Below are 27,984 nucleotides of genomic sequence, written 5' to 3' on the forward strand. Positions count from 1 at the left end.
AAAATGGGCATCTAGGGGAATTAAAGGGTGTTTTCCATCCTGCTAAGTTATGGTTCTGGCTATACTGACTGCTGCACTGGATAATTGAAAGACACATGCCATCATCAATGATGCTCCAGTTTTTGAACATGCCTGAGAACAGACAAAGACTAATTTTCATTCATAAAGTTTAAATACCTGTGGTCAACCATCCAAAGAAATGGACAGTGCACAAGAGAGATGAAAAAGAGAGAGCAGGCAGGGTGGAATAGGTGGATTCAAGTTTCAGGGTGATTTGTGACGGAAGGATAGCTGCAAGAGTGAAAGGGAAGGTTTTATCAGATTGTAGTGAGACCTGCTGTGATGTATGGTTTGGAGACATTGGCACTGATAAAGTGATAGGAGGCAGATTTGGAGTGGGCCGAGCTGAATGAAGACCCACAGGACCTAAGGAGAGGATTAGAAATAAGTACATCAGAGGGACCGCTCAGGGTGAGCGGTTTGGAGACAAAGTTAGAGAGGCAAGGCTGAGATGGTTTGGACATGAGCTGAGGAGGGATATTGGATATACTGGACAGTTGAATATGGAGCTGCCAGGCAGGAGGAATAGAGGAAGGCCACAGGGAAGACTCATGGATGTAGTGAAGGAGGGCATGCAGAGGGTTGGTGTGACAGAGAAGGATCCTAAGGATACGATGAGATCGAGGCAGATGATCCTAAAACGAGTAGCCGAAAGGAGAAGAAGAAGAAGAATACTGAATGTGATGATAGACTCTAAATGATTAATCCATCATTAAAATATGAAATACATTTAAAATGTGCATCTTTGTGGCATCTATTGGATGTATTGTGTAATCAACAAAAGAGCAGACTGTTAAAAGTCCAAACTGAACTATATTCCAGTGGTTTGAACCGATACTGCTTGTTTTCTTAACCTCTTAAGCCCCAAGCCTAACTCATCTCCTGCCTTTTGCCCCCGTATCAGGGGGCGTTGGGGCTTATTTTCAGTAGTATTTGTGGTTTAAAACTTCAAACAAGTACACAAAAAGAGACTTGGATACAGCATTTTGACTCACCTTGTTGGTTACAGTGCTGGCTACACATTAAAAACCTCAGTTTCCTGCACATTGTAATTTCCTTGCACCTGTTCTTCTGTGTTGGCATGCCAGGTGAGCAATGGCGCAGAGCAACCCAGAAAACAGCAGCGGTCCGACCTCAACGTCCCCCTGGAGAACAACAACGTACCAGAGGTAAGACGTTCTCTGGATATCCTGTCGCAGCGTTTCCTTCTTTGTCATTTATCTACCCCGAGGTTGTTTGCACAGGATATATTGTTGTTTATGTGTGCGTGCATCCATATGGTTATGTTTGTGCGTGCATGTGTGTGTGTGACCATTTAAGTAAATGAGTAATTGTGTAATTACAACCTCAGCTCATGTCCTCTGCTTTCGGCATGATAGCATCCTGATAATTGACTAGCATTCTGCTTGTGGTTTTATGAGAGCCATTTCTCATCGAGACGTCTGCGGTAGGAGGATGCCCCCGTTCCACCCTCCCACCACCCTCCCTCCACCCTTACTTCCTTGTCCTTGAGGGGAGTAGAATCTCTGAATATGGAGGGAAGGCTCAGTAGTATCACCAGGATCAGTGTTTGAATCTCATGAATCTCCCTGTGGCCATCTAAAGCTTCCTCATCCCTCATGGATACAATATCTCTTTGCAGTCGGGCTTTATCTGCTTCCATGGTGCTTTTTAGCAAGTCAGGCACGTGGAGATTCTGGAGCTGCAAGGTTTAAATGCTTTTATCTGTGTCAGTGTTCATTTTGACAGCAAATTCTGATTTAGCTTTAGTCGTAGTCTTATGACTAAAATGTCATGCAGCTGTAGTCATAATTTAGGCATCTAAGTTCTTTTAGTTTCAGTCTAGTTTTAATTGCTTAAATGTCATAATTATAATAGACCAAAACTTCAGTTTGCCATGCTATTACTGGTGAGAGTTGCTCCACATGGTTTACTAATCATATTATTTTCCTTGACATCAAACGCAAAGGGTGTCTGTATGTGTGGAGAAGAGGAACTAGTTGTACTGTTCCCCAGCGGCAGATCAAATGTTCACATTTAACCTTACCGCACAAGGATCTTACTTCTGATTGGATCACTTCCCAACTCGTCCCGCCTTTCTATACAACTTAATTAGTTCTGATTGGATCTCGTCTCTGCAGAACATTTTCATCTCGTTTTTGTTTGTTGATGATTGTGTAAATACATTTCATCGTAGATTTTGTCTATGATGAAAGGAATAATTCTGTAAATTTGGAGTCACTGGTCTTTCAACTATTGTGAAAGCCTTGTTTTGCTAGTGTGTCTTTCATGATGGCATATTTGAAGTCAAGTTTATTTAAAGAATTTGAAGTTTAGCGCGTTTATTTTCAAACAGCAGAGAAGTACAGTATGTAATTCACTGTAAGTCTATTCATGACATTTATCTGCTGTCTTCCAGCCTACAAAGAAGGTCGCATCCTTCCCCAGCTTTGTTGATGGTAAGTTCATCTGCACATCCCTTTGGTGGTGAAATTAAAATTTTGGAATAAAAACCAAGTAATCACAATAAGCAACACTACTTCCCTGCCTTTGGGCATGATCTAGGGCTAACAGTATGTTTTAAAAGGCTTTAGTTGCCATCGGATCATGGTGGCACATTGTGCTCCAAAGTGGGTGTCTGAGAGTCCACATCTAGATATCACAGGATATCACAGATGCAGATTAATCACAGCTCCTGTTAGCACTGCACCTCCATTAGCTCACAGCCGGTGGCCATTTCACTGCTGAGGCCTATACAGCCGTTTATCACTATATCTCCAGTGTTTGGCTCCTTTTTCTTCACGCAGCACACTGACTGCAGTAATTATAATACCTTCTCCGCTGCACGCTCCACCCTTTCAGTCTAAACATGCTTTGTCTTTCCCTTTGTCTCCCTCTTAATCACCATCCTCTCTGCCTCTCCCTGGCTCAGTCCCAGGACCCTGTGAGCCAGAAGACCTGATTGATGGGATTATCTTTGCTGCTAACTACCTGGGCTCCACTCAGCTGCTGTCTGAGAGGAACCCCTCCAAGAACATCCGAATGATGCAGGCCCAGGAGGCCGTCAGCAGGGTCAAGGTACTCAAAAACACCCACTCGCGCACCGATTCACATACGAAGACACGCACAGTTACCGCTGCATTTCTGAGTCATACAGACAATCACACTTCCTTATGCTTTCACAATATAGGTGTCACAATATACTGGTGATAGTAAATAATATGAAACAGCAATATCATGTCAGAAACACGGATATGACAACATGGTGATAACAACCCAGTGCCAGCACAGCCATGATTCAGCTCAAGAGTCAAGTTTATTGCAACTCTCCAATTTAATCTGTGCTCACCTACACAGGTGGAGTCAGGCTGTTGTTGGGTTGTTAAGTGAAGCAGTTGGAGATGAGCAGGCTGGACTTAAATTCTTAATTTAATTACCAATTTGTTGTCTGCCCTTGTTACTGCTTTTCCTTGCTTTCTTAATACTAGCCTCTTAAAATGTGCAACTGTGCCCTGCGCCTTGTGCTCTGCACTTTCCAGCTGGCCCGATTGAGTTACAAGAGTTTGCTGCTCTGTTCTAGCTGTGCAAACTGAGCACTGCACATGTCAGTGACATTTAGTCAGGCTGGTTTAGGCCTGTTATCTGCCTTATTAGAGACAACAGAATAATCTTTTCAGATGTTCCGAAGACATTTACACAGTTTGTTGCTTCTGTTAGATTACTAATGGCTTTATCCTTCTTTTCCTTTTTTAAAAAAAAATGCAACCCACCTCCTCTCTGCACCCACATGGTTCGCATAGCCTCTGTGTCAGATCCACAAAGCACAGCAATAAATAGAGCTTAGTGTGCTAAGGTATGCTGAGGAGAGGACACAGAGGGAGACAGAGTGAACCGATAGCAAGGCTTAAGAGGGCTATATATACACGGAGAATTGATTGAATGATGAGACGTACGTGGAAAACTCTGGGGATAATGCGGACGATCACAAAGTAGTAAAAATGCAGCTGTCAAAGTTAAATAGAAAGTAAAAAAAGACACGAATCATTGTAACAGAAGGCAGAGGAAGGAAATAACAAAGAGCAAATAAGTTCTCACAGAAACCACAGGGACCATTTTCATTTCTTTTTTTCTTTAGTTTTTGCAATATTTCCTATGGCTAACATAATTATGTAGGGAAAATCTCACATCGTGACAGCCCTAACAACATTAAAGACTAATTTTGGTTGCAAAGTGTTTTTCCTCTGGTTCCATAATGCTTTGTAGTCCCTAATTGAGTCTGAAGAACTGTGAATATCAGAGCCAGCTGGGTCGGTCATGGGTTGTAATTTACAGCTGCCCTGTTGGGTAGTCAGCTACATCATTTGTAACTTCAACAAATATTGATGCTGAGAAGTAGCACTAGTAGCAGCAGTGAGGCTGCGGTAGTCCCAAGTCACCAGGAAGTACTGCCGGTGATCCTAAGTATCTGGAAATATGTATTCGTTGAATAAACATTTCCTCCAGTAGGAAGCTGCTGAGAGGCAGTTCCCCTCGGACGGAGCTTTTTATTCAGTGACAGTTCTCTAATTTCTAACAGATGCGCTATCATTCTGTTGTTGTTTAAGCAGCACCAGAAATATTCAAATGTACCTAAAGACATATAAAAAGACATAGAAGCCTTACAGGAACACTCAGTGGCATTACATGACTAATACAGAAAGTGTATTCCTGATACAGTGTCATTTTTCACATTACTGTACATGCATAGAATGGGAAAACAAACAAAATCCTGGTACTGCAGAATATTCTGTTATATTTAGTCATTTATAACAGCTATGACATTATTTCTTAACTCATACCCACAAACTTCCAAATGAAATATACAGTACTTGGATATTAATTATTTTTTCTAAGCAGTATAGTCATGTATTAAGCATCAGTGGTCTTTTAGGGCAGCTGAAAAACTTGGCCAGATTAGACTTCAGGGCACGTGTGTTCGTCACAGCCGACTGGATAATGGGGCTTCTGGCATGTGAGCCTCCCTGCTGTTCACTAATATCATTACAAAAATGATGTTTCAGAAAAGTGCTGTGGATGGTGCTAGTGCAGCTCAAAGAAGCTCATTTGATGTTAGTTTGGAGAAGCTTTTCATCATTGTTGCTCTGTCCAGAGCTCTTGTGATAAAACATCTCTTATGACAAACTAGACTGTCAGACTTATGGTTCTGGTCACATTTATCTGTTTTGGGCTCGCAGTCCCTCTGCCAGGTGACTGATGTCATCTCGTGTCGTGACGAGATGACATTAGTGCTAACGTTCTGGTGCGCAGTTTCTAACCGAGCACCGGCCTCTTTTATCTCCCTCTCGTGTGAATACAAGCTTTGATGTTATTCTAAATATTGAATGACCGCCTCCGTAGTGGTCTACTTTTAGAAAATTACATGCTGAAATAAGACTTTTTAATCGACGTGTGACCAAAGTCTGTTTAAGCCTCTCATATTGGTCGTATTGTCTCAGTTTAAGCCACATTTTGCAGGTTTCTTATGCTTGTGTGAAATAAACAAACATATAATTTTGTTCATGTAATTATTAAGGGACAATCCTACATAATTAGAGTTTCCATAAGGTTTGTATATGAATATATAGGGAAAACACGCATAAACTCAAAGGAAAACGTATGTATCTTGACTGCGCTGACATGTTTCACAAATATAACACACATATCAAAGTGTAGTCACAGCCTGCTGCTTCATGGTACTCGGTTGATTTTGATTGATATCTAAAAAGACAATATGGCTAAACATTTATACTTTTCTTCAAATATTTAGGTTCATTTCAGCTCATTCACTGAGCTGAGCATGTGTACTAACCAGGGTTTTAATAGTTTTGCAGTTTTCATTAGTTTTTACCAATTGTTTACCAATTGCTAGTTTAGTTTAGTTTTTATTTTTTTGAAAATCCTTAGTTTCCGTTTAGTTTTGATTAGTTTCAGTTATAGTTTTAGTTGTGTTTGCAATAATTAAGTGTAACAAAATCCCAGTTTCATCATATCAGTCATTCTGCTCATCCTTGGGTATGTTGCTATTCCAGCTACCATACTGCACCCTGGACAGGTCGCCTGTCTGTCGCAGGGCTAACACGCAGAGACAGACAACTCACATTCCCACCTATGGGTTCTTTAAATAAATAAATAAATAAATAAAGGCAGATGAACAACCATTGATACCAGGCAACTATAAAATGTATATCTTGGCCCCAATGAGACTATTAACTCTCGCAGCACCGGGTGTTCGTAATTTTGGTTCAAGTGAATTGATAAACTTTTTGAAGGTAATTGACTCACACAGTTATGTAGATATCCCAGTCCTGTTGTCTCGGGATGTATCACGCTGCCTTGCCTGGGGCTAGCTTCTGTTTTCTGGGGATCAGGGTTGAGTGTGCTCCCTTACCTTCTCAAGGTAAGCTAGGTTAGCCTTCTTGTGTGAGCTTTTCAAGTGCACTTTAAGGTTTGTGGGATTTTTTTCCCTTTAGAAATGTCCCTCATAATTTGTCTCTTTCCACTACAAGACACTTGCTTTATCCAAAACACAGTCATATTCAAAGTAATCCCAAATTGGACTCTGGCTCCCGACTTTTCCTGACATGATTCTGCGCGTGGACGGAGCAGCGACACAGACGACTCGACTAACGTACTTGCCACCTGCTGGCATAATTAGACAGCAAGAAAAAAATCTGTAAACTAAACTTCATTTTCACCCTTGACTATTGTATGATACGCACACATCAATGAAAACTAAACACATTTTTACTATAAATTCAGTTAATTTTAGTTAGTTTTGTGAACACTCATTATAGTTTTAGTTAGTTTTCCTTTTTTTGTTTTTGTTTTTATTTTTATTTCCGTTAACGAAAATGTTTTTTCACTTCTAGTTTTCGTTATTTCGTTAGTTTTCGTTAACGATAATAACCTTGGTACAGACTCATATGGATGCTGTGCTATCCTATGTCATGGTACTTAATGGGCAGGCTTTCATAAATAGACGTGCATGGGAGAAGAGAGAGTATATTTCTAAGTCAGTATTGAGCCAAAAAATAACATTATAACTACTGTTAGTAGCCCTTAGTCTTTTTATATGTCGCTGAATCAAAACGAAATAATCCACATCACTGAATTACTAAATTGATTTAACAGTAAATAACATTCACAGTAAAAATAAACACTAATATATGCAATCTGGAAGTATACTAAAAACTGCTATAAGGTCATAAATGAACAAAATCACATATGTTACCATTTATAGCTTGAAAATGCCTATAAGTGAGTTAAATTTCTCACTGTGGTAACATCCAATATATTATTGACTACTATTGTCCTTCATTTATGATAAGGATTTGTTTTAGAGATAACACAAGTATGGTTCATTAGACTGGTGTATGTCTAAAAATGGACTTCTCATGTCTTGTGCTAATAAACCCAATTTCCCAAATTCAGGAAGAGCACAGCTGATTGATCAGATGCAATAACATCCCTATTTGTCACATTGTCGAATCTTTGCTGACCGGTTAGGAGAAATCCAAATTCAAATTTTATTTGTCACACACATAACTGTACACAGTACGACATGTGGTGAAATGCTTATAACGCTGTTCGATATCCGACCATTAAATGACAGTAAGAATTGACAATAAGATCTACAGATTTACAGATACTACAATAGTTACAGATTTTAACTTAGAACTTTACAGTAAAAAGAATGTGCAAATAACGATTTACAAAAGAAAGTGTGCAAATAAACAGAGTGCATGCAGTGATGTGATGTGTGAGAGTCCAGTCCTACACCTGGTTCAGGGCCCGAATAGCCCGGGGGAAGAAGCTCCTCCTCATTCTCTCTGTTTTATCCATGTAGTTTTACAACTTCACAGTGAGGAATGAGAAAGCCAGTTGTGATGTCAGTTTAAGTTAACATTTAGTTAGCATTTAAGCTTCCTTGCCCTATAAAGGGTTAAGACAGAACACTAATTATGTCGCATAGCCCTCAGCCCTATCCTTATTGTCGTGTTCTTCTTACTGTCGAGTTAGCAGTGAAAAATATTAATACATATCAAAATGTTCCTGAGCAATGCTAGAAATGTGTAAGTGTTAATATATTTATGAAAGAAATGTAGTGTGAAAACGTCAATACAAAAGTTAATGGGTGTACATTTGTTTATGACAGTACAAATTTTGGAAAAGCTACCGAATGAATGTTTAGTTGATTTCCTTTAGTTATTTTTAATAGAATATCTATTAAAAAAAAGTTGAATCTTCAGTGTTGTCGGCCAGTCTTTCTGAAAGAGTTACAGTGGGTTTCACACATGCCCCGAAGGCCTGAATTTTTCGAGGCATCACCTGGAGAGGCAGTATGTGATAGACCAGCATGTGTCCAGATCAGTCAGACTCAACATTAAACAGACTTCATTCTGCCAGCTCTACACTACAAAGCCTGCGTGTGAATAGAGCAGGTACTGCAAGGGAGTCCTACCCCCTGCATCCTTACCCAGCACCCCTAAACCGCTTTTCAAGAAGTGAAGACATGACTGACACAAAGGTCTCTTATAGTGTGTTAATTAAACGTGTCATTCAATCAGCAGATTTCACTATAGAATGAAGGTTGTTTACAGCCTAGGAACTGAGACCTTGGTTGAACAGGCAGAGCTGCTGTAAACATTGCCCACAATGTCATCATCGCAACCATGAAGCGCAATTTACAGAACTGTATTGCTGGCATGACTGTCCATGTCCACTTTTATCACTTGCTCTTTACCACACAGTTGTCTGCCTGCACAAAGTCTTCTCCAACCGACTGCAGCAAATCAGCCGTTATCTCTCACTGATCTCCCTCGATTGGCCCTTCATTATATAATTCATTTATCCCTTGTGAACCAAATGAATAGCACTATAGCAACCGACCTTAAACACTGAAATGGAGACTGTCAGCTTAACGCAAACCACACATAGAAAGAACCTTGTGTCCTCTCCTGTTCTTTATAAATATGTGCTATTTAAATAAAAAGAAGTTGACTAGAGTATATTTCAGTCACACTTGTATTTTTGCCTCACATCAACTCAAGGAAGCATTTGTGTAGTATAGTAAAGCACAGGTTCGCACCCTGTGGTGCTGAACTGAGCAAAAAGTATGGCAGGTAAATTGTAGCAGAGCTGTGTAGGCTGTTTATGCAGATCTTTGTGCCATGATGTTCACTCGCTGTTTGATGTAATATTTATGAAGTTTCAAACCCCCCCCCCCCCCCCCCCCCCCACTCTGCTCCTCGTCAGCAGAGCAGTAGGTGTTGCTCAAAGCCTCAGATGTTTGTCTTCCTGAGAGCCGATCACAGAAGAGGAAACTTTACAGATTGAAAGCTGGAAAAAGACGCTTCCCTCTGGGCTGTTATTAATACTGTGTTGGTGGTTACAGCTTTGCAGCAGTGGCTCAGGCAAACATCCAGTCCTGCACTCGAAAATGTAATGTCAAGATAATTTCCTCTGGTCGATGGTAGATGGAAGGAAGGCCAGCAGCTCAGCTTGAACCTTATACGGAGGGGATAAATTGAAAGATTACCAAGAGCTAAGAGTCCTCCTAAAGATTAGTTATCTAAGGTCAACTGTTAGAGCCCACTACATGAACAGTGTTACTGATGAACTAATCACACCCATTAGCTCAGTAAAACTGTCTCCATATTAGCTAAGCTCTTTAATTCCAAACACAGTGACTTGACCTTGAAAAAAAACAAACCCAAAACCCAAACAAACCCAAAGCAGAGAGTTGAAATCCTTATCGCCCCCGTTCTCTGTGTGTGTTGTTGATTGTTTTTTCCAGCATGTCTTTTCTGCTAGCAGCATTTAGACTGTGTCGTAAACGTGAACGTCGGTAAGAGCAGCGCCCGTGCGTTTGATCTGAATGACAGAGTTTGTCTGTGTGTTGATTAAATGCTTTGTTCAGTACAGTAGCTTAAAAAGCTTTGTGAAGAATGCAGGAACAGTGTCAGTCCATGTCTACACGCTTTTTGTTTGTTTTTTTAAAAGAAGCAATTATTACCATCTGTAATTGCTGTTGTGATAACCAATATGGCTGTGCGAAACGCTTTCTCAACAAACACACTCCTCCTCTCTCACTCTCTTTCTTTCTGTCACTCTTCCTGTTTGTGAGAGCAGCGACGGCGCACTTGCCTTTTGGTTTGGGGCTTTACTGTCTTACCTTCTTTTATTTACCTTCTTTATTTCCTCCTCCTCTTCCTCCTGTTTTTTGTGCTCCTGTATCTGCTGACCTTGTCCCGTCCCGTCCCAACGCCTGCCTGCCTGCCTGCCTACCTGCCTGCCTGCCTGCCAGAGGGTACAGAAGGCTGCCAAAATCAAGAAAAAGGCGGTGTGTAATAAACGGAACAAAAAGAAAGACCCTTTGGCCACTTTACTTCCACTCTCACCTTTTAGTTTTTACTTCATATTTGCCTGTCTGTGTATCCTCTTCCATTTGTGTCTCAAACACTTGAATGTTCATGCACTGAGTTCAGTAAATCTGTGTCAGGTTTATCTCTGTCCTTCTGTCTGCGGAAAAAGAAATCTGTATCTCCAGAAATATTGCAGAACTCTTTAAAACTAACAATTATATTGTTATTTATTAGGCAAATACCAGAGTGAGTCATTTTATATACCCAAATTTGAGCCAGCCCATTTCTCTGGGAAGCCATAAATTATTCAAGCATAACAGTCAAACTAATGTTTTCGTTCAGGAATGCAAGTAAATAACTGTAATTTAGGATTTTAATCAAAATTAAATGATGTGTTTTTCAGTCTTTTGTTTGTTAGTATTAGAAATATGATTTCGATCAAAGAGCTTGCACATACTGCAGGATTAACCATTACAGAAGCATTAAAATCCTTTGGGTTATAACCAGTACTGTCACTTAGACTGGGTGGTGGGCTAAAAAAATTGTCAAGCACTGTATATGGAAAGAACAAAGAAATAACTGAAATAAATGTGATGCAAATACATCCCACGCACACACATTAGAAACTTTTTTTTTCTTATATTTCCAGTCATATTGTTATTCTCCAAAACATACCGTAGGGTTAGAGTTAATTTTCTATTGTACTGATGCATCAGGGGTATATTTAATGTGTTTTTGTTTTTTCTGCACGTCTCATACTGTGACTCATTCAGTGACCCTTTTGCCAATTTCTTACGTAAAATAATTAGGATAAATTGAACCGAGTGAATATTATGTTACATCAGAAAAATGCAAAAGAGATCAGTTTAGTGATTAAATCACATTCCCGTATATACAAGATAAGCATTGCCTATAGACAACATTAACATTTACTATTGTAGGGGCTAAAGAGTGCTTTGTTTACCTAGAATATTTATTTTCCTTATATGGAAACAGAGTTGCTTTTATATTAGACTAAACAACCACTGAAACAAAGTAGCGTAACGTGTTACTGACATGAATTATTATCATGAATGTATAATAAGGGGATATCCCATCAGTTATTCTGTGTCTGAAGCTTCTATCCCATTAAGACTTAATGCTGATTGGCTGTCCTTCTCAAACAGAACAGCAGGTGGGTAGGGCCGCTGTGCTTACAACCCAAGCTTTGTGTCCAAACTGACCATATTATGTGTGTCTCCAAGACACAGTACAGACCAATAGTAACCAATAGTGTCTGAAGCGTTTAGATCAATCTGAAGCCTGAAGATTTTGTCTGTCAGATTTAGTCTGACACTGTTACAATATAAATATAAGAAAAAATAAGGAAAAGCATAAGAAGTTCCAGAGATTAAAAATATTTATGTATTTTTCTACCATAAGTTCAAAAATCTATAATCATTTTAGTCATTAAAGTGATATAACTGGCTTTAATCATGTGTAAGAGTTGTCATTTCTTCTTTCTAACCAAAAAATCTGAAGCTTAAAGGGTTCGCAAGATTTCTAGAAAAAGGTCAGCGAGCCAGCGGTCGTAGCTTCCTCACACATACCAAGACCGAACAAGGAAACAAAGCATGACATATTGAACAGAAAAATCTTCTACCTCAAGGCCAAATGCAGGCAAATCACATGCCAGCACAATTTATGTTTGCAAAAACTAGTTTGTACCCTAAAGAAAATTAATTACTATTCATTGTATTTTCTGATACTGGATATGGACAGAAAATGATGAACAGGTCACAGTCCCCCCCACCCCACCCCCACCCACCCCCCAAAAAAGGTTTACCGTTTATTGCTTGAAACAAATTTTAACCACGTGTTTTATTTCTCTATGAGATTGCCTTATTTAAGTACATAAGACAGTTTTAATTCAACTAAAACAAGCATAGTTTTATTCGATTTCTGCACAGAGTGATTAGAGGGAAATGTGCACAAGCTTGTTGTGTGCTGAGGCTGCATTACTCTCACTGGTGTAACAGCCAGCTGGTAGGGGTTTAGTGTTAAGCTTTTTCTTGTTTCCGTGCCAGCTCGCCCATCCTCGTGCCAGGACTATTGATGCAAACTAACGCTACTGCCAAACACTTTCTTTTTCTTCCTTTGCCACCTCACCTCTAGACTCAGTAACATGTCCATGTAACAAGGACTTTTCTAACTGGGCACTAAGCTTTAGATGCATGAGTTTTGGCAATTAAAAAAAGGCATTCCCACCTTTAAAACAGACACTATTCAGACAGCTGCGTGCACAATGAACAGTCAGGCTTGACACAAACATCTTAAACAGCCAGACACAGGTGATTTAACAAACTCTTCTGTCTGTATGTTGCTTCAGAGCGCAGATGGAGACGCCCAAACCCTTACCGAGGTTGATCTGTTTATCTCCACCCAGAGGATCAAAGTCCTCAACGCAGACTCACAGGTAAGTGCTCCATGTTTCTGTTAAAAGTAGGATTTTTCACCTGTGAGAACAAAAGCTGCTTTCCCAGAAACTATGAGTCAACGCCTCAGGGGAATGATGTTATGTCATAATTGTCAAAACAACAGCTTAACTGCTGACACCAGCTGCATCCTACAGCTGCCTCAGCTCTGATTGTTGTTTGTTTAATCTCATGACGTCACTCTGTGAATTCTTTTTGACCGTGGCTAAAAATAGATTCTGCAAAGCCAAAAGAAAAAAAAATGGTGCAGGATCATCTGTGCAGCACTGCCTTTACTTTAATGCAGCCAAACAACCTCCTGAACCTTCAACCATGAACTGCCGTGTATTATAAAGTAGAGTAGAGTCAAATGTGAGGCCATCTGTCCAACAGCTACAGCTTGGCCTAAACTGGGTTGTGCAACAGGACAATGACCCCAAGCACAGCAGCAAATCTACAAAGGCATTGCTTGGAAAAAAAAAAGAATCAAGTTGTCAAAGTCCAGACCTCAACTTGATTGAAATGCTGTGATGGGACCTTAAGAGAGCTTTCCATGAACAATACCCACAAACCTCACGCAACAGAAACAAAATTATAAAAGAAAGGGCCAAAATTCCTCGACATTGATGTGAGAGACTGATAATGTCATAGAGAAAACAAATACTTGAGATTATTACCACTACAGGTAAAGCAAATAAGTCATGTCATACTTAGTTTTTGGTGGAGGGTACAAAAAACATTTTTTGGTGGACTGTATATTTCACAAGAATTTTTCTTTTCTGTGGAACACAGAAAATTTCATTTTCACCATCCATCAAGAAGAAGCTCTTATCCTCATACATTTAAGCTCTGAGGCCTCTGCACTTGAAAGCCTCACAGATGGTGAAGCAGCTCTTTATCCTTTTTCCGATCATAGCCCTTCTTTCTCAGTTTTGATTCTTCTGACCTTTTCCTCTTTGGTTGTTTCTCCGCCATCTCACCTTCTTGACAATGTGATTATGTTCAGCTGTCCCTCTTGTTCTGCTCCTTTCCCCCATCCTGTCTCCCTCTGTCTTGTTTACAAGCACAAACATGCCCAGTTGTTAGTTGTGTTTTGTCCATAACTGACATTTAGTAGACTGTAAGGAGATATTTGCTGAATTTGTGTAAGTGTATTAAATCAGGAAGAGTTATTCCAACTCCAACCTTCAAAAATGCCTAAAGTTATAATATAGACTAAACTTTCTTAAATCATCAATCCCTCTGAAACTGGACAAAAAGTCAAAAATTCACCTGGAAGTCTGATTTTATCTGTCGTATTTCTCCACGTTCACGTTTTTGCATGAAACCCCGTCTCTGCACATTTACAGAAACTTGCCTTTTAGCTTTACAGCAAGCTGTGTTGTGAAGCAGCCACACTAGTCTTCACACGAGGTGTAGTGCTTTGATGGAAGCGCTACACTTCCGAGAGATTTGCTGTGCTACAGATCATGAATAGAGCCTTGTGCTCACAGTAACAGTTAAATGTATATGCGATAGATGATTCATTGGCAGTATTTCAGGCTTAGCTGCTGCCTGGCCATCTGAGCAGTGTCAGAATTGAGTGTGTTTGTGCGTGCGTGTGTGTGTGTGTGTGTGTGTGTGTGCGTGTGTGTGTGCGCGTGTGTGTGTGTGTGTGTGTGTGTGTGTGGGCAGCCGCCTGGCAGGAAATAACGTGCTGCAATGCGGTGTCTATCTTCCTCTCATTTTTCCATCTGGTTGCCACTGGTCCCAGATTTTAAATAAAAGCCTTTTTTGTACACATAAAAGCTTGATGTAGCTTACATGGGGTTCCTGACATTGATTCATAATAAGAACAACTCCAAACGTGGGCTGGAACAACAGCATTTATTAGGCTGATGTAATAAAAGTCAGCTCATAGTTAATGACAAGTAACTGAAATTACATTTAGCATCTTACCTTAAAACGTCAATGAACAAATGCATGCTCCTCTCAACAAATCCACAGGTTCATGTCTAGAGTCCAGTTTTTCCTCATACATTATAACCCAAGACAATTATTAGGCTGTCTTAACAAACAATATTTTTTTAATTAATACGAATGCTCTTAGTTTTTCGTGCAACTGTTCATTGCTCTTAGATGAAAATCTACTCAGTGTTTGCTGGGATGTCATTGAGCTATAATCAGATTATACAGCTTAAATTCAATCAAAAGTAGGCATGTTTGTTCTCTGTCAGCGATACTTTCATCTCACTTCTCACCCCGAAATGAATGATGCAGTTTTGATAATGAGAGGAAACAAATATGCTGCTCAGTGGTTCTTTAATTTTCAAATATTAATAATCAAAGGAAACCAGCTGCTGTCAGAAACAGGATAATTAGTAGTAACTGTTACTGCTTTTCAAATGCATTAGTAGGAAAAACCTCATTTCCGTAAAGCTTTTTATCAGTTAAAATATGTAAATACGAAGACGTTTTCCGCTTTTTGTGGGGTTTCTGCATGGATTCGTTGTACATGGGTTGTGTATTTTCTCTTTAGGTAAATGGCCTGTATTTGTATAGCGCTTTACTAGTCCCTAAGGACCCCAAAGCGCTTTACACAACCAGTCATCCACACATTCACACACTGGTGATGGCAAGCTACATTGTAGCCACAGCCACCCTGGGGCGCACTGACAGAGGCGAGGCTGCCGGACACTGGCGCCACCGGGCCCTCTGACCACCACCAATAGGCAACGGGTGAAGGGTCTTTCCCAAGGACACAATGACCAAGACTGTCCAAGCCGGGGCTCGAACCGGCAAGCTTCAGATTACAAGGCAAACTCCTAACTCTTGAGCACACGATTGTTGTTTAGTGCAACTAGTTTTAAAAACAGTAGTTGGGGAGGATTAATTGCATATTGCGTGGGCATTATGTCGAGACTGGATGGACTCTAGCTCCTCTGCAAATCAGAATTAGACCAGTGGTTAATAAAATAGATTGCTTAATGAATAGACGGCATTGTGTCGGTATGGCAGTGAAAACAGTATCATCGACAATTAAATATTGACACTGTGAGTGTGACATAGCAAGTCTGTGATTGACCCCAAGGGGGGATTTTTTTCCTACACAGGCAGGCTGGGTAAGTACCAAATTAATATTTACCCATATTCACTAATATCAGGTAATTCAGATAATTCCAGGTTTTGATCAGCACCATGGACAGCAGCCACAGTCGGCAGTCACATTTATAGACTCATTTATCTAACTCAAACCGTCTTCTTCGACTTGTCTACCACAAGCCCAAAATAGATTTGACTTTGCTAAAGTATTATGAAGACAACTGTAATGTATATAAGCATGGAACAATAATAGTAGTAACAATGCTTTACGCTCAGCAAGTCTTTGACAATACCACTTAAATCCAAAGTCCTAGCAGTATACTCACTGTGCCCTCTTCTCTGCTTTCTCGTTTCAGCGCAATTTTTTTTTTTTTGCTGTTCTGACAAACTGCTCTGTAAGATAAAAAAATTAATTGTTGCGTAGTTGGTGTCAACAATTTCACAGGCATATAAGTAGTATACATCCCAGCATGTCCCAAGTTTTCAGAAAAGGCCCTTATTTTTAAGTCTGAGAAGTATAAAATCATTTAAAAAATATCTGCAGCCTAAATTCAGCTCATAAGGAAAAATATACCTTATAAATAAAGTTACGCTTTGACACACAGGATCGAACCGTGACTTAGACATTTAGTGGATCACTTATAATCTGTCCAATGTTAGTAAAAGGCAGCAATGTCATTAGCAAAAGGCGAAACAAACCAGAGACACCTAACTTTCTGCAACTAGAGGAGCCCCCTGCTGACCTTTGGAAAAAATGCAAGTTCACTTTTCAGACCCAAAGGCAACGTTCCTCCTTTTTCAAACAGTCTTTTCAGATATTAATATTAAAAAGGAAAAGGAAAAGCCCACAAATTCAGAATCATTTCTGCTTTCATACTGCTACTGCATGCAGTCATAACAACCATAGCAAAGGATAGATAGATAGGTAGATAACTCTCAGTACAACAACAAAAGTGGCATTCATGCTGAGCAGGTAGTGTTAAACCAACAGCAGCAAGAAAGTGACAAAAAAGAAACAAAAAGATTGCTGTCATACATGTATCATTACAGCCTTGCCTATGTTAGCTTATAAACTCAGAAACAGAACAACAGAATGCAGACCATAATTAAAACATGTGATTTTGGTTGACATCCCAACAGGAAACGATGATGGACAACGCACTCCGCACTATATCCTACATCGCCGACATTGGGAACATTGTTGTCCTGATGGCAAGACGCCGGATGCCACGCACAGCCTCACAGGACTGCATTGAAACTACACCCGGAGCGCCCGAGGCAAAGAAGCAGTACAAAATGATATGCCACGTCTTTGAGTCTGAGGATGTAAGCAGCTCTTAAAGAGTTTTCCGAATGACAAACCCACTGTGCCTCTATGTGTTTATGGGAGAATCGTCTCCAGAGAGTGGGTACACAGATGACAGATGTTATTTTTTTGTCATTATGTAAGAGTTCTCATTTGGCAGATCCTTTAACATCTAAAGATAGTGACGATGACACTTGCGATTGCCTTTCAAGTGCTATGTGAGTGTCAGAAAATATTTCAGCTTCCCACTTCTCGCTGCTTTTTAACTTCCACAGTTTGACTCCGAGACACAGTTTTCTTGCGTTTTTTTCCCCTTAATTGAGTGTTGTTAAATTATCTCAAATGCTGTCGCTAATATAAAGAAGTTCTAGAAACGTTTTTTGGAGCACCCTGCAGTAATCACTTAGGGCAGCCCAGTGATGTGAAATGATGTAAATTGGCTGGGCACTTTTGATTTTGATTTGCTTTCCTCGTTGAAGCAGATTCAGCAGGAGCTGGCAACATGAACAATGTTGCGCAGAGGAGCCAGCGACTCACTTTCTGTGCCAGTCAGTATAAAGGCTGGGCTCCAATCTGCAGCCTCCTCATCTAATTTTGCTGCCAGGCTTTAAAGGCCGCCCAGAGTTATAATGGAACCATTCAGCCGCTCATCCATCAGCTTATAAACAGTTTGTGTTATTGTGGTTCCACTGGCTGTATGTGGTGATTCCTGTCTTTTCTTCTTCTTCTTCTTCTTTTTTTTTATTTTTTATTGTTGTACATAACTAGTTCATGGTGGGACTTGGGGCCATTACTGTCTGCAAAGAGGGATTTATATGCAAGCATAGATTTCAATTAAACAGAGGAAGTATGGTTATATCATTCAAATGTATACAAGGTTTATTATTGCTGTCTGTTGGCTTCATTAACCTTGATTTCACCTGAATGAGAGAGCAGGAAACAAGAAAGTGTGTCTTTCTGAAATACAGCTTATGACAGAGAAACTCAGTAGAAGCTTAAACACCTTTATATTTATTCCACTACTGGTTGATGTCCTTAGCTCCCTGGGTTGTTATTTATATGCGGCTGGGTTTGCTTTTGTTTACAGCCTGACATTTCTGTCCGCAGGCCCAGCTTATTGCTCAGTCCATCGGCCAGGCTTTCAGCGTAGCTTACCAGGAGTTCCTGAGAGCCAACGGCATTAACCCCGAGGACCTGAGTCAGAAGGAGTACAGTGACATCATCAACACCCAGGAAATGTACAATGATGACCTCATCCACTTCTCCAACTCTGAAAACTGCAAAGAGGTGGGTATACCTCAGAAGGAAGAACTGGGAATAAACAGTGAAAGACTTTGCATGTGGGACAAATCACACTGGCGCTGCAGGGCTATTAGAGAAATGTACTACTATAGTTGCTGTTAGCTAATTAGATTAAGAGGCAGATGGTACAGTAAAATCTACTCCAACAGTGTCAGATCTAGCTTATTTTCGCTGTTGCATTTTTGTTTTAGCTAATGCCGTGCCCTGAAAACATTGCTGGAGGCTTTTGGTGAATTACAAACTGTGAAACGTTTACTGGTTTATGAGCACAGAGGCTGCAGGGGCACCATCACACAGCTGCTGTATTAGGGGCACATGAGTAATTTACAGTAATGAGGAACCTGGGCTTTCTTGAAGTAGTAAAGTTTTCCCACCTTACTAACTGTTCAAAGAATAAAGTCATGTCTTGAGGCTTGGTGTGTAGATGAGTAGTATCAGCTGGTCTGAAACAGGAAAACGTATCCAGCATTATGACAGTACCGGAGGATGAGCAAAAGCTGAATCTGAAAAGGTCTGTAAAGTCAAACATGGATGCGATAAATCAATACAGATAAATTATTGGTAGTTCTTTGTTGTTTAAATACATTATACAACCAAAGTAAATTTGGTTGTAAAATGTCGTTCCTCCTAGCAGCCTTTCCAACAAGCCAAACTTTTTCAGTCTTTTTTTTTTTGTACTTGCAAAGCAGGTGTACATTGCTATTTGAGACAACCAGTACAAACAGTGCTAAAGACAATTCTGTTCTTTGTCAATACATCAAAAAGTTCAAGAATACACTGGCCAGTCACATTTATATCCATGTCTGTCCAGGCTTGGCCTTTGACCCTTTGGATCTAAAATGTACCACTTTATGATGTTATCCTACTATAAGTTTGTTTTGGAAGAATTAGTGTAAGATTTATTGAGCTCAACATTTAGCACTGTTCAGTTCGCTGTTGAGTCCAAGTGAGCAAATCTGCCAGATTTAAAGAAATTCTCAGCAGTTGGCTCAGATGCATTAAAAAAAGAGAGAAAACGATCAGGGGGATTGTGTTACTGGAGGCTTGTAATCCATTATGTACTCCAAATGCAATGATAGGACTTCTTTTGGCATTTTTTAGTATTGTTATTAAGGCTCAGAGGAAATAGGAAGACCACACAGTAATGGAGTAATGGAGAAAACACAATGTCCTTAATTAAATTAGGCTCCAAAGTGTCTGTAATGTGGTGAGTGTGTGTGGAGGTATCTGAAAGAAAGAAAGAAAGAAAGAAAGAAAGAAAGAAAGAGGACCTGGTGTCCACATATGTGGGTTGTCTAGACCAAAATACTAAATTTTGTTCTACAAAGGCCTGATATCCACTTACGAGGACATTACACTGCCGCTGTTCTATCGGAATTTAAAGCGAATGTCCTCATATGTGGATCTCATTTTTCTCAGAAACAAAAATCAGGTAAAAAAATAATAATAATAATAATCACATAATTCTTTGTTTTTACATTCATCAGGTCCCAATTATCCCAAATAGCAAAGAGAAATTAAAAATGCATGCCATGAAAGAGTTCGGGTCTTAGGAGGTTAAATGACAGGCAAACAAAACCCAAACCAGCCATGACCCCTGCCTGCTGGAGAGAAGCAGGAGACATGTTTAGCACTAAACCCTTTTAAAAAACAAGTTCTAAGCGGGGCCAGACACTTACCTCCTATAAAAAAAAAAAAAACAACCAGAAAGATGAAGGAAACAAGGGAGACACAAAGTAGTAGAGAGGTCATCACATGCATCTGTCAAATGCTGTTATTAATCTCCACTGTTAGCAAATGTGCTTTAATGAGTATCTCATGCAAAACAAAACATGCAGATAAAATATGCAGATAGAAAAGTAAAATGTCATGTGAACTAGGGCTGCCACAAACGATTATTTTGATAGTCGACTAGTCACCGATTATTTTTACGATTAGTCAACTAATCAGATCATGCATCCATTGGACGTAAGACGTACAGCTTATTGCACCAGCATGCGTCTGCGCTTATATAACTATCATTAGCTTACAGCTTGAAGTGTTTAAGGTATGTGCTAACTAAAAATAAAGACAAAATGATAGTTTATTAAACTTTTAATGAATTTTGCAGATTGTCTCGGTGGAGTTTAATAAACTCAGCCGTCTGCTCCTTGCTATCTAAACTATAACAGGACATTGGAGTAAATTCTGCCATCTCACACTTCTGTGTAATCAGTTTTCTGTTTGACATTTATTCAGCTGTGTAAAAACTTTAATCTCAGCCAAACTGATTTACTCTGGAACAAATAAAACACTGAAAAAAGCCAAATAATAACAGTTTTAAGTTATCTAAGTGACTTAATATCATGTTTAACCTGAGTAGCGAAAGACCGCGGTGGGTTTGAAAACGATTTGCCGGGAGTCCGGTGTTCTCACGGGCTCTAGTGAGCCTTGAACCCCGGCTAGCTATCGAGCTAGTGGGTAACAGACGTCTCCGAAAACGTCTGAGCACTTTTACAAATATGTGATGTCTTGAGAAACCGAACAGATATTTTAAGTTTAAACAGCTACATTCTTGCCTGAAAATATGTTAAAAGTTTATTTTGTGACCTAGAAAGAGTAATAAAAGTAATATTAAAACTAAGTAGCTGCCGCCATTGTTAGAAACTGGATTTGGCTATGAATTCTGGGATAGGTTGGGCCATACGCCCGACCCATCCTTCAAATCTGGGGAAAAGTAGGACGCATTTGTCGGCTGCATTTGCAGAAGTCTTCGAATTTGGAAAGCCTTCGTCGCGTCGCTGCAACGTAACCGGCCTTCAAATGTGGCCTCCGAAGGATGCGGCCCCTGAATTTGGACACAGCTACGATACCGGACACTGCTTCTTCTTCTTCGGGGTTTAACGGCAGCTGGCATCCTTGTACATGCAGTGTTGCCATCTTCTGTTTCAGTTCGTTATTACACTCTTAAATCCTACTACTTACGTCTTTCAGGATCTTACAAGGCTTTAAACGACGCGTCGACTATTAAATTTGTCGTCAATGATTTTGGTAGTCGACTAATCGTGGCAGCCCTAATGTGAACTAATCTAGACATTAAGGTAAGAAACCTTGGAACAGTAGTCCTCACTGATTTTCAACATTAGCTGTAACGGTCTAATCTGACCAGAGATTTTAATCTATTTCTGTATAAGCAGTAATCCGTAATCCATGTTAAGAGACTGTACAGTCTCACTGTTGTAAGTATAAAATAAAGTATACATTAATATATATGAAGGATATTAAAAACCCCACCATTGTGGCTCATGTGTTTTCAAATGCAGTTGGACAGCTTCTGTTCATCATTAAGGTTTTGGGTTTTTTTAAATGACAAACAGACTCCATCCCCTGCTTACTCCTCTCTCCACAGCTGCAGCTGGAGAAGAGTAAAGGGGAGATCCTGGGTGTGGTGATTGTGGAGTCTGGCTGGGGCTCCATCCTGCCCACAGTTATTTTAGCCAACATGATGAACGGCGGCCCAGCAGCTCGCTCTGGCAAGCTCAGCATCGGAGACCAAATCATGTCCATCAACAACACCAGCCTAGTGGGGCTGCCGCTCGCCACCTGCCAGGGAATCATTAAGGTACTGAGACACTGAAGAAGTGGATGGAAGAGGCAGCTGAAGTCATGAAATACACCCTAACTTGTTATTTTCAAAATTCAACTACATAATTTCTGTGAAAAAAACTCTTATGTTTGTGTGTTCTTCTCTGTGTTAAAGGGCTTAAAGAACCAGGTCCAGGTGAAAATGAACATTGTCAGCTGCCCTCCTGTTACTACAGTCCTCATTAAGAGACCAGATCTAAAGTATCAGCTGGGCTTCAGTGTTCAGAATGGCATTGTATGTATAATTTCATAGAGCTGGGTGGCTCTGATACTATTAGTTATTATTAGTTAATTAGTTAAATAATCAGGGGGTAGAACGAAACACCTTTATAATGAGCTAATTTTCTTCTTTGTTGTTGTTGTTTGTCTTTCCTACAGATATGCAGTCTGATGCGAGGAGGCATTGCTGAGCGAGGTGGGGTCCGGGTAGGTCACAGGATCATAGAGATCAATGGTCAGAGTGTGGTGGCCACAGCACACGAAAAGATTGTCCAGGCTCTCTCGAACTCTGTTGGCGAGGTGAAACTGATGCACACAAACATTTCACAAAAAACCAAGAAAGCCATAATTTTCAGACACAAACATTTGCAAAATCAGTGCGAATACTGTGATGGTTTCAGTACAACTACCGTTTTTTACTTTTGGCTGAATATAAATGATGGATTTCGTTATTGTGGTTTCACACACTCGTTGTCTGAAACCAGACATCACGAGCTGGGAGTGGATCAGACTGACAGTCACTTACAGGGTACTGCTGTATCTAGTTTATTATAGATGGGAGCATAATTTACCACATAAAAATCACATGACATAAAGTTGTTAAGACTATAAACTCATCAGAATTAAATTCAGTACAGTTTAAAATGTTTAAAAGGTTGTTTTCTCATAGGGATGAGTCACATGTTATTGGTCATCAAAGGAAATAACTGCTGATGGTGCAAAGTAGGTGAATCCTGAATTAAATGCTTCCCCTCTTTGAGACCAAGTATTGAAGCAGCTAACAACAAGAACAAATTTATGCTGATTGACATATGACAGTTGGGTTACAGAGGCAACCAGAGCCTGGAATGGTTGCTAGCCACCGACTATCAGCTACAAAGTGATGTGTGATGAATGTCTTCCTGTGTGAACGCTCCTTTATACACTGGTTTCACCATCCTGCATCCGTCTATGCTGCCATGATCACTAAAATGAATCATCTGTAAAAATAATGCACAGCAATGATTGTTGGTACATAATCGCAACAATTACTGCTCTAAAGCAGGCATGTCAACTCAAATTACATAATGGGCCACATGCTTGATCTTAACTGGGTCACACTAGTGAAATTCCCCTTTCTGTCAGTGAAAAGTAGTTTAATTACACATTTAATCCTTGAGATATCTTAATATAACAAAATCAAGTGTGAATTTAACACTCTCGGTTTTTCTGCATGATATAGAAATCCTGCTGTAGAATCAAAGAAATCTATCAGCATTACTCTTTGAGCTTAAATTATAAGAAAAAGAAATTGTTGAATTAGAGAAAAGGTTCTGGTGTCTCATTGACTGTCCAGAAATTTGCTTTTTTTACTATGTACTTGTAGTGAAAAACTACAAACTTTTCTGTCATTTAATTATTTATTTGTTGCCTAATTGGTTGGTGAAGCCATCGGGACGTCTTTGTCAGAAGGAAAAGTTCTTAAAATATGAGTAAAAGTCATGCACATTTCCAGCGCCATCCACTGGGTCAGATTGGAATTGTTATGTTATTATGTTTGGCACATCTGCTGTGAAGAAAATAACTTTTACATGTGTCTTTAAACCTTTAGACCTCTACATCATCACTGTGGTTTTTCTGACCAGAATAAACAAACCGTGAGCGATAAATTGCACAAAAATGCCGTATATAGCAAAAATGATACAAATGAAAATGAATATATGCTAATTTATATCTAATTTATCTTTCAGAATTTGTCAGAAGGTTCAATAAACTGTCCAGTTTCAAAACTTTACAATTTGCTGACAATTATTTCATGGTTCAGGCTTTACAGGGTTAATTTTGACAGATGACATACTTTTAACAGAAACCCTGCAGTATAAGCAAACAGTGCAGTTGGTGTAATTCTTACATTGCTAGGAAAAATCGTAAACACGGAGTAACCTTGGATGAGTGAAGTGTAAGAGCAGAACTACATCACTGTCAGAGCCAAATAAGTCACACTGCTTAAAAAAAATACCCAACTGAAATACACGGTAGATGGAAGTGTCGGTTCACTTATTCACTACTTAGTGTTCAGGCACTTCGATGTGGGAGACCATAAATTGTGTTAGTACAGTACAGTAAAATATTCTGCTTAGATCATTACTTTTATACAGTTGAGAACCCTTTAAATTGTCTTTTTTTAACTGTGTCCTTATTGCCTGGTGACATTTTTCAGTGAGTGTCCATCGATTTCATTTGAATTTTATGTTGTATTTACAAGAAGAAAAAAAACGTCTTATTCTTTAGTTTTCAGCTGATGGTCCATTTCACAGAACCCCTGGTGTTTTCTCTCTCCGTCAGATTCACATGAAGACCATGCCGGCAGCCATGTTCAGGCTTCTAACGGGACAGGAGACCCCCATGTACATATAAAGAACAGCCAAGAACCGCCCCACAGGACAGGCAGTCAGCTGCGGTGGGTTATCATCCAAACAAACCTGACTGGTTACGGGGTGGAGGATTACTCCTCCCTGTCCTTTCAATTCTCTCTTCTTTTTCTTTTCTTCGTCTTTGGGCTGATGACTCCAACTCCTCATCATCTCTCTAGTCTGTGCTTAACATGCAACAGCCATTATATTGATACTGGATGCCTAATCCACTCGACCAGCTGAAGAGACAGAGTGTATGTGTTTGTGTGTGGATGTGCGTGGATACTGTTTGCTATTTATTTGTCCTGTCTGTGTGGACTTACCGAACGAATACGTCACAGTTTATTTTTTTATATTCATGTAATGCAATATGATACTTCTACTCTACTTTCTTGTATATTTCCATTTTCATTTCTGTTAATTTATTCTCATGTAAATACATATTTTGCTAATATTGTGAGTGCAGACAGGGGGGGCAGCGCTGTATTGTAAATATTTACTGAATCTTGCCATCGAACTGAGGCCATGATGATGGCAAAGACACAATTTAATGCCGGATATCATCAAAAGGGGAATGAGTTACATGTCTGAAATGTTGGGTTTAGATGTGCTAAGTGAATAAAATAACGTACACGTGACTCAAGCCAATTCTTGGAGCAGGGGTGTACGGGAGAAACGCCATATCCTTTTACTTTACGACATTTTAAGGCAATACACGAGTTCAACTTCTGAATGGCAAGTCTTTTCTAAATCAAACACTCACATTTAAATAATAATAACATGCATCAGTTATGCTTTGGATATCAAGTCACAGGTATGAAAAGTTTCTTTTGTGTGCTTCTCTACTGTGTGTTCATCTCTAGTGTTCTGACTGAAACTCATGCATACTTTGAGTGGACTGTGAATGTAACTTTGTTGTGTGAGCTGTCTCATTGCCATACGCAGTATTAGAATGTCTGTACATAAATAAAAAAACTTGTCTAGTATTGTGCTCATGTTAAAAAATAAAATAACAAAAAAAAACCAAAACCTCACAGGTTTAAGTCACCGCAAACGTCCTCCCAGCTATATGTTGCCCTTCATTCTTGAGAGGGAAAGAGAGAACTGTGAATCACACACTGTGACAGACAAAAAAAGCCTTACTGGGGAGTAATGGCTTTCCAATGCATTGTAGTAAATTTTAACCGTAAGAACATTATCTGTGTGCATGCCTCGTAAAGTAGAATCATGTCATTGTGACAGGATAATAAAATATGAGCTAAACCTGGCTGTGATTTTTTTTTTTTTAAACTGCAAATGCTTTAAATTACTCCACAAAGACTTAACTGCCTGAAATCTTCATGATTCTTCATGAAGGTTCAACGAGGAACTGCAAACAATCCTTAGAGATTTTGGTCTATATTGACTTGATAGTATCACAGTTGCTGCTGCAGATTTGTGAATCTCCCAATGCACCACATCCCAAAGGTGCTCTGCTGGACTGAGATACGGTGGGGTGAAAACGTATTTGCCCCCTTTATGATTACCTATTTTTTTTCCTACTTCAATGTTTCAGATCAAGCAAATTTAAACATTGGACAAAGATAACACAAGAAAATATAAAATGTAGTTTTTAAGTATAGGTGTTTATTATTAAGGAGGGGAAAACAATCCAAACCTACATGGCCCTGTATGTAAAAAGTGGTTGCCCCACCCGCTCCATTATAACATAAATTAACTGTGGTATATCACATCTTTGGAAAGCTGAGTTCAACTTCTCTAGTCACACCCAAGCCTGATTACTGCCACACCTGTTCTCAATCAAGAAAAATAGGATCTGCCAGACATAATGGAGTATCCAAGGAAATTCAGGATCAAATGAGAAACAAATTCACTGAGATCTCTCAAGTCTGGAAAAGGTTATAAAATCATTTCTAAAGCTGTGGGACTCCAGCAAACCACAGTGAGAGCCATTATACACAAGTGGCGAAAACATGGAACACTGGTGGACCTTCCCAGGAGTGTCCAGCTGACCAAAATTACCCAATTATTCCAAGAGTTCACAAAAGACCCCAGAACAACATCCAAAGAACCGCAGGCCTCACTTGCTTCAGTTAAAGTCAATGTTCAGGACTCCACATAAGAAAGAGACTGGGCAAAAATGGCCTGCATGGCAGACTCAAGACTAAAACCACTGCTGAGCAAAATGAACATTTTTATTATCCCCAAGACTTCTGAGAAAATATTCTGTGGACTGACAAGACCAAAGTTGAACTTTTGGGATGGTGTGTGTCCCATTACATGTGGTATAAAAGTAACACAGCCTTTCAGAAAAGGCATATCCCAACAGTAAAATATGATAGTTTGATGGTCTGGGGCTGTTTTGCTGTCTCAGAATCTGGAATACTTGTGTAGTAAATGGAAGCATGAATTCTGCGGTCTGCCAAAACAGCCTGAAGGAGAATATCTGGCCGTCTGTTCATGACCTCAAGCTGAAGTGCGCTTGGGTTGTGCAGCAGGACAATGATCGCAAATACACCAGCAAGTCCACCTCTGAATGACTTAAGAAAAACAAAACGAAGACTTTGGAGTGGCCTGGTCAAAGTCCTGACCTGAATCTGATTGAGATGCTGTGGTATAACCTTAATAAGGTGCTTCATGCTCAAAAACCCTCCAATGTGGCTTGGAAAGAAAGCAACTGGACTTGAAGACGTTTCACCTCTCATCCAAGAGGCTTCTTCAGTTCTAAAATCAGTGGTGGAGTTTTATCTGGGACTTTCAATCATTTAGTTTTAGAACTGGAGAAGCCTCTTGGATGATTAAAATAAAATAAATCAGGCTAAATTGAAGTGTTTATGATGCAAGTTGAAATTTTGATTGGCTGCTAGTCAGAAGTAAAAACAACTTAATATCTCTGGTAAAAGAATTGTTACTTATACAGCCACTTTCACACACACAGACACACAAAGATGACACTCAGGGGCAACTCAAGGTTCAGCATCTTGCCAAAAGATACTTGGGAGCATGGTTTGTAGAAGCCAGGGAATGCTCTACCGACCTACTGAACAGTAGATGACCCGTTCTACCACAGCCATCACATGAGATGATTACTACGACTAAATAATTAAATTACTATAGACGCTTCAGGTAAGACTGATTCTGAT

General features: G+C 39.7%; 1 protein-coding gene across 4 annotated transcripts in view; it reads left to right on the forward strand.

Annotated features, from left to right (window-relative positions):
• The window catches only part of apba2b (amyloid beta precursor protein binding family A member 2b), a 76,525-nt gene extending 50,417 nt beyond the window's left edge, over positions 1 to 26,108 (forward strand). For 3 of the 4 annotated variants that reach the window (XM_006780221.3, XM_006780222.3, XM_035905219.2), the window contains 11 exons: positions 1,149 to 1,229; positions 2,480 to 2,519; positions 2,993 to 3,138; positions 10,406 to 10,441; positions 12,832 to 12,918; positions 17,138 to 17,323; positions 18,411 to 18,590; positions 21,994 to 22,206; positions 22,345 to 22,464; positions 22,608 to 22,748; positions 24,774 to 26,108. In XM_006780221.3, the coding sequence (XP_006780284.2) occupies positions 1,149 to 1,229; positions 2,480 to 2,519; positions 2,993 to 3,138; positions 10,406 to 10,441; positions 12,832 to 12,918; positions 17,138 to 17,323; positions 18,411 to 18,590; positions 21,994 to 22,206; positions 22,345 to 22,464; positions 22,608 to 22,748; positions 24,774 to 24,845 (1,302 nt within the window). In that variant the 3' untranslated portion in view covers positions 24,846 to 26,108. The remainder of the gene's footprint in view (positions 1 to 1,148; positions 1,230 to 2,479; positions 2,520 to 2,992; positions 3,139 to 10,405; positions 10,442 to 12,831; positions 12,919 to 17,137; positions 17,324 to 18,410; positions 18,591 to 21,993; positions 22,207 to 22,344; positions 22,465 to 22,607; positions 22,749 to 24,773) is intronic. The other variant, XM_035905222.2, reaches the window with a different exon arrangement.
• Positions 26,109 to 27,984: the final 1,876 nt, after the last annotated feature.

This window comes from Neolamprologus brichardi, chromosome 1 (genome assembly GCF_056152115.1).
Source record: "Neolamprologus brichardi isolate AB-2024 chromosome 1, ASM5615211v1, whole genome shotgun sequence".
In the NCBI taxonomy this organism is placed as follows: Eukaryota; Metazoa; Chordata; class Actinopteri; order Cichliformes; family Cichlidae; genus Neolamprologus; species Neolamprologus brichardi.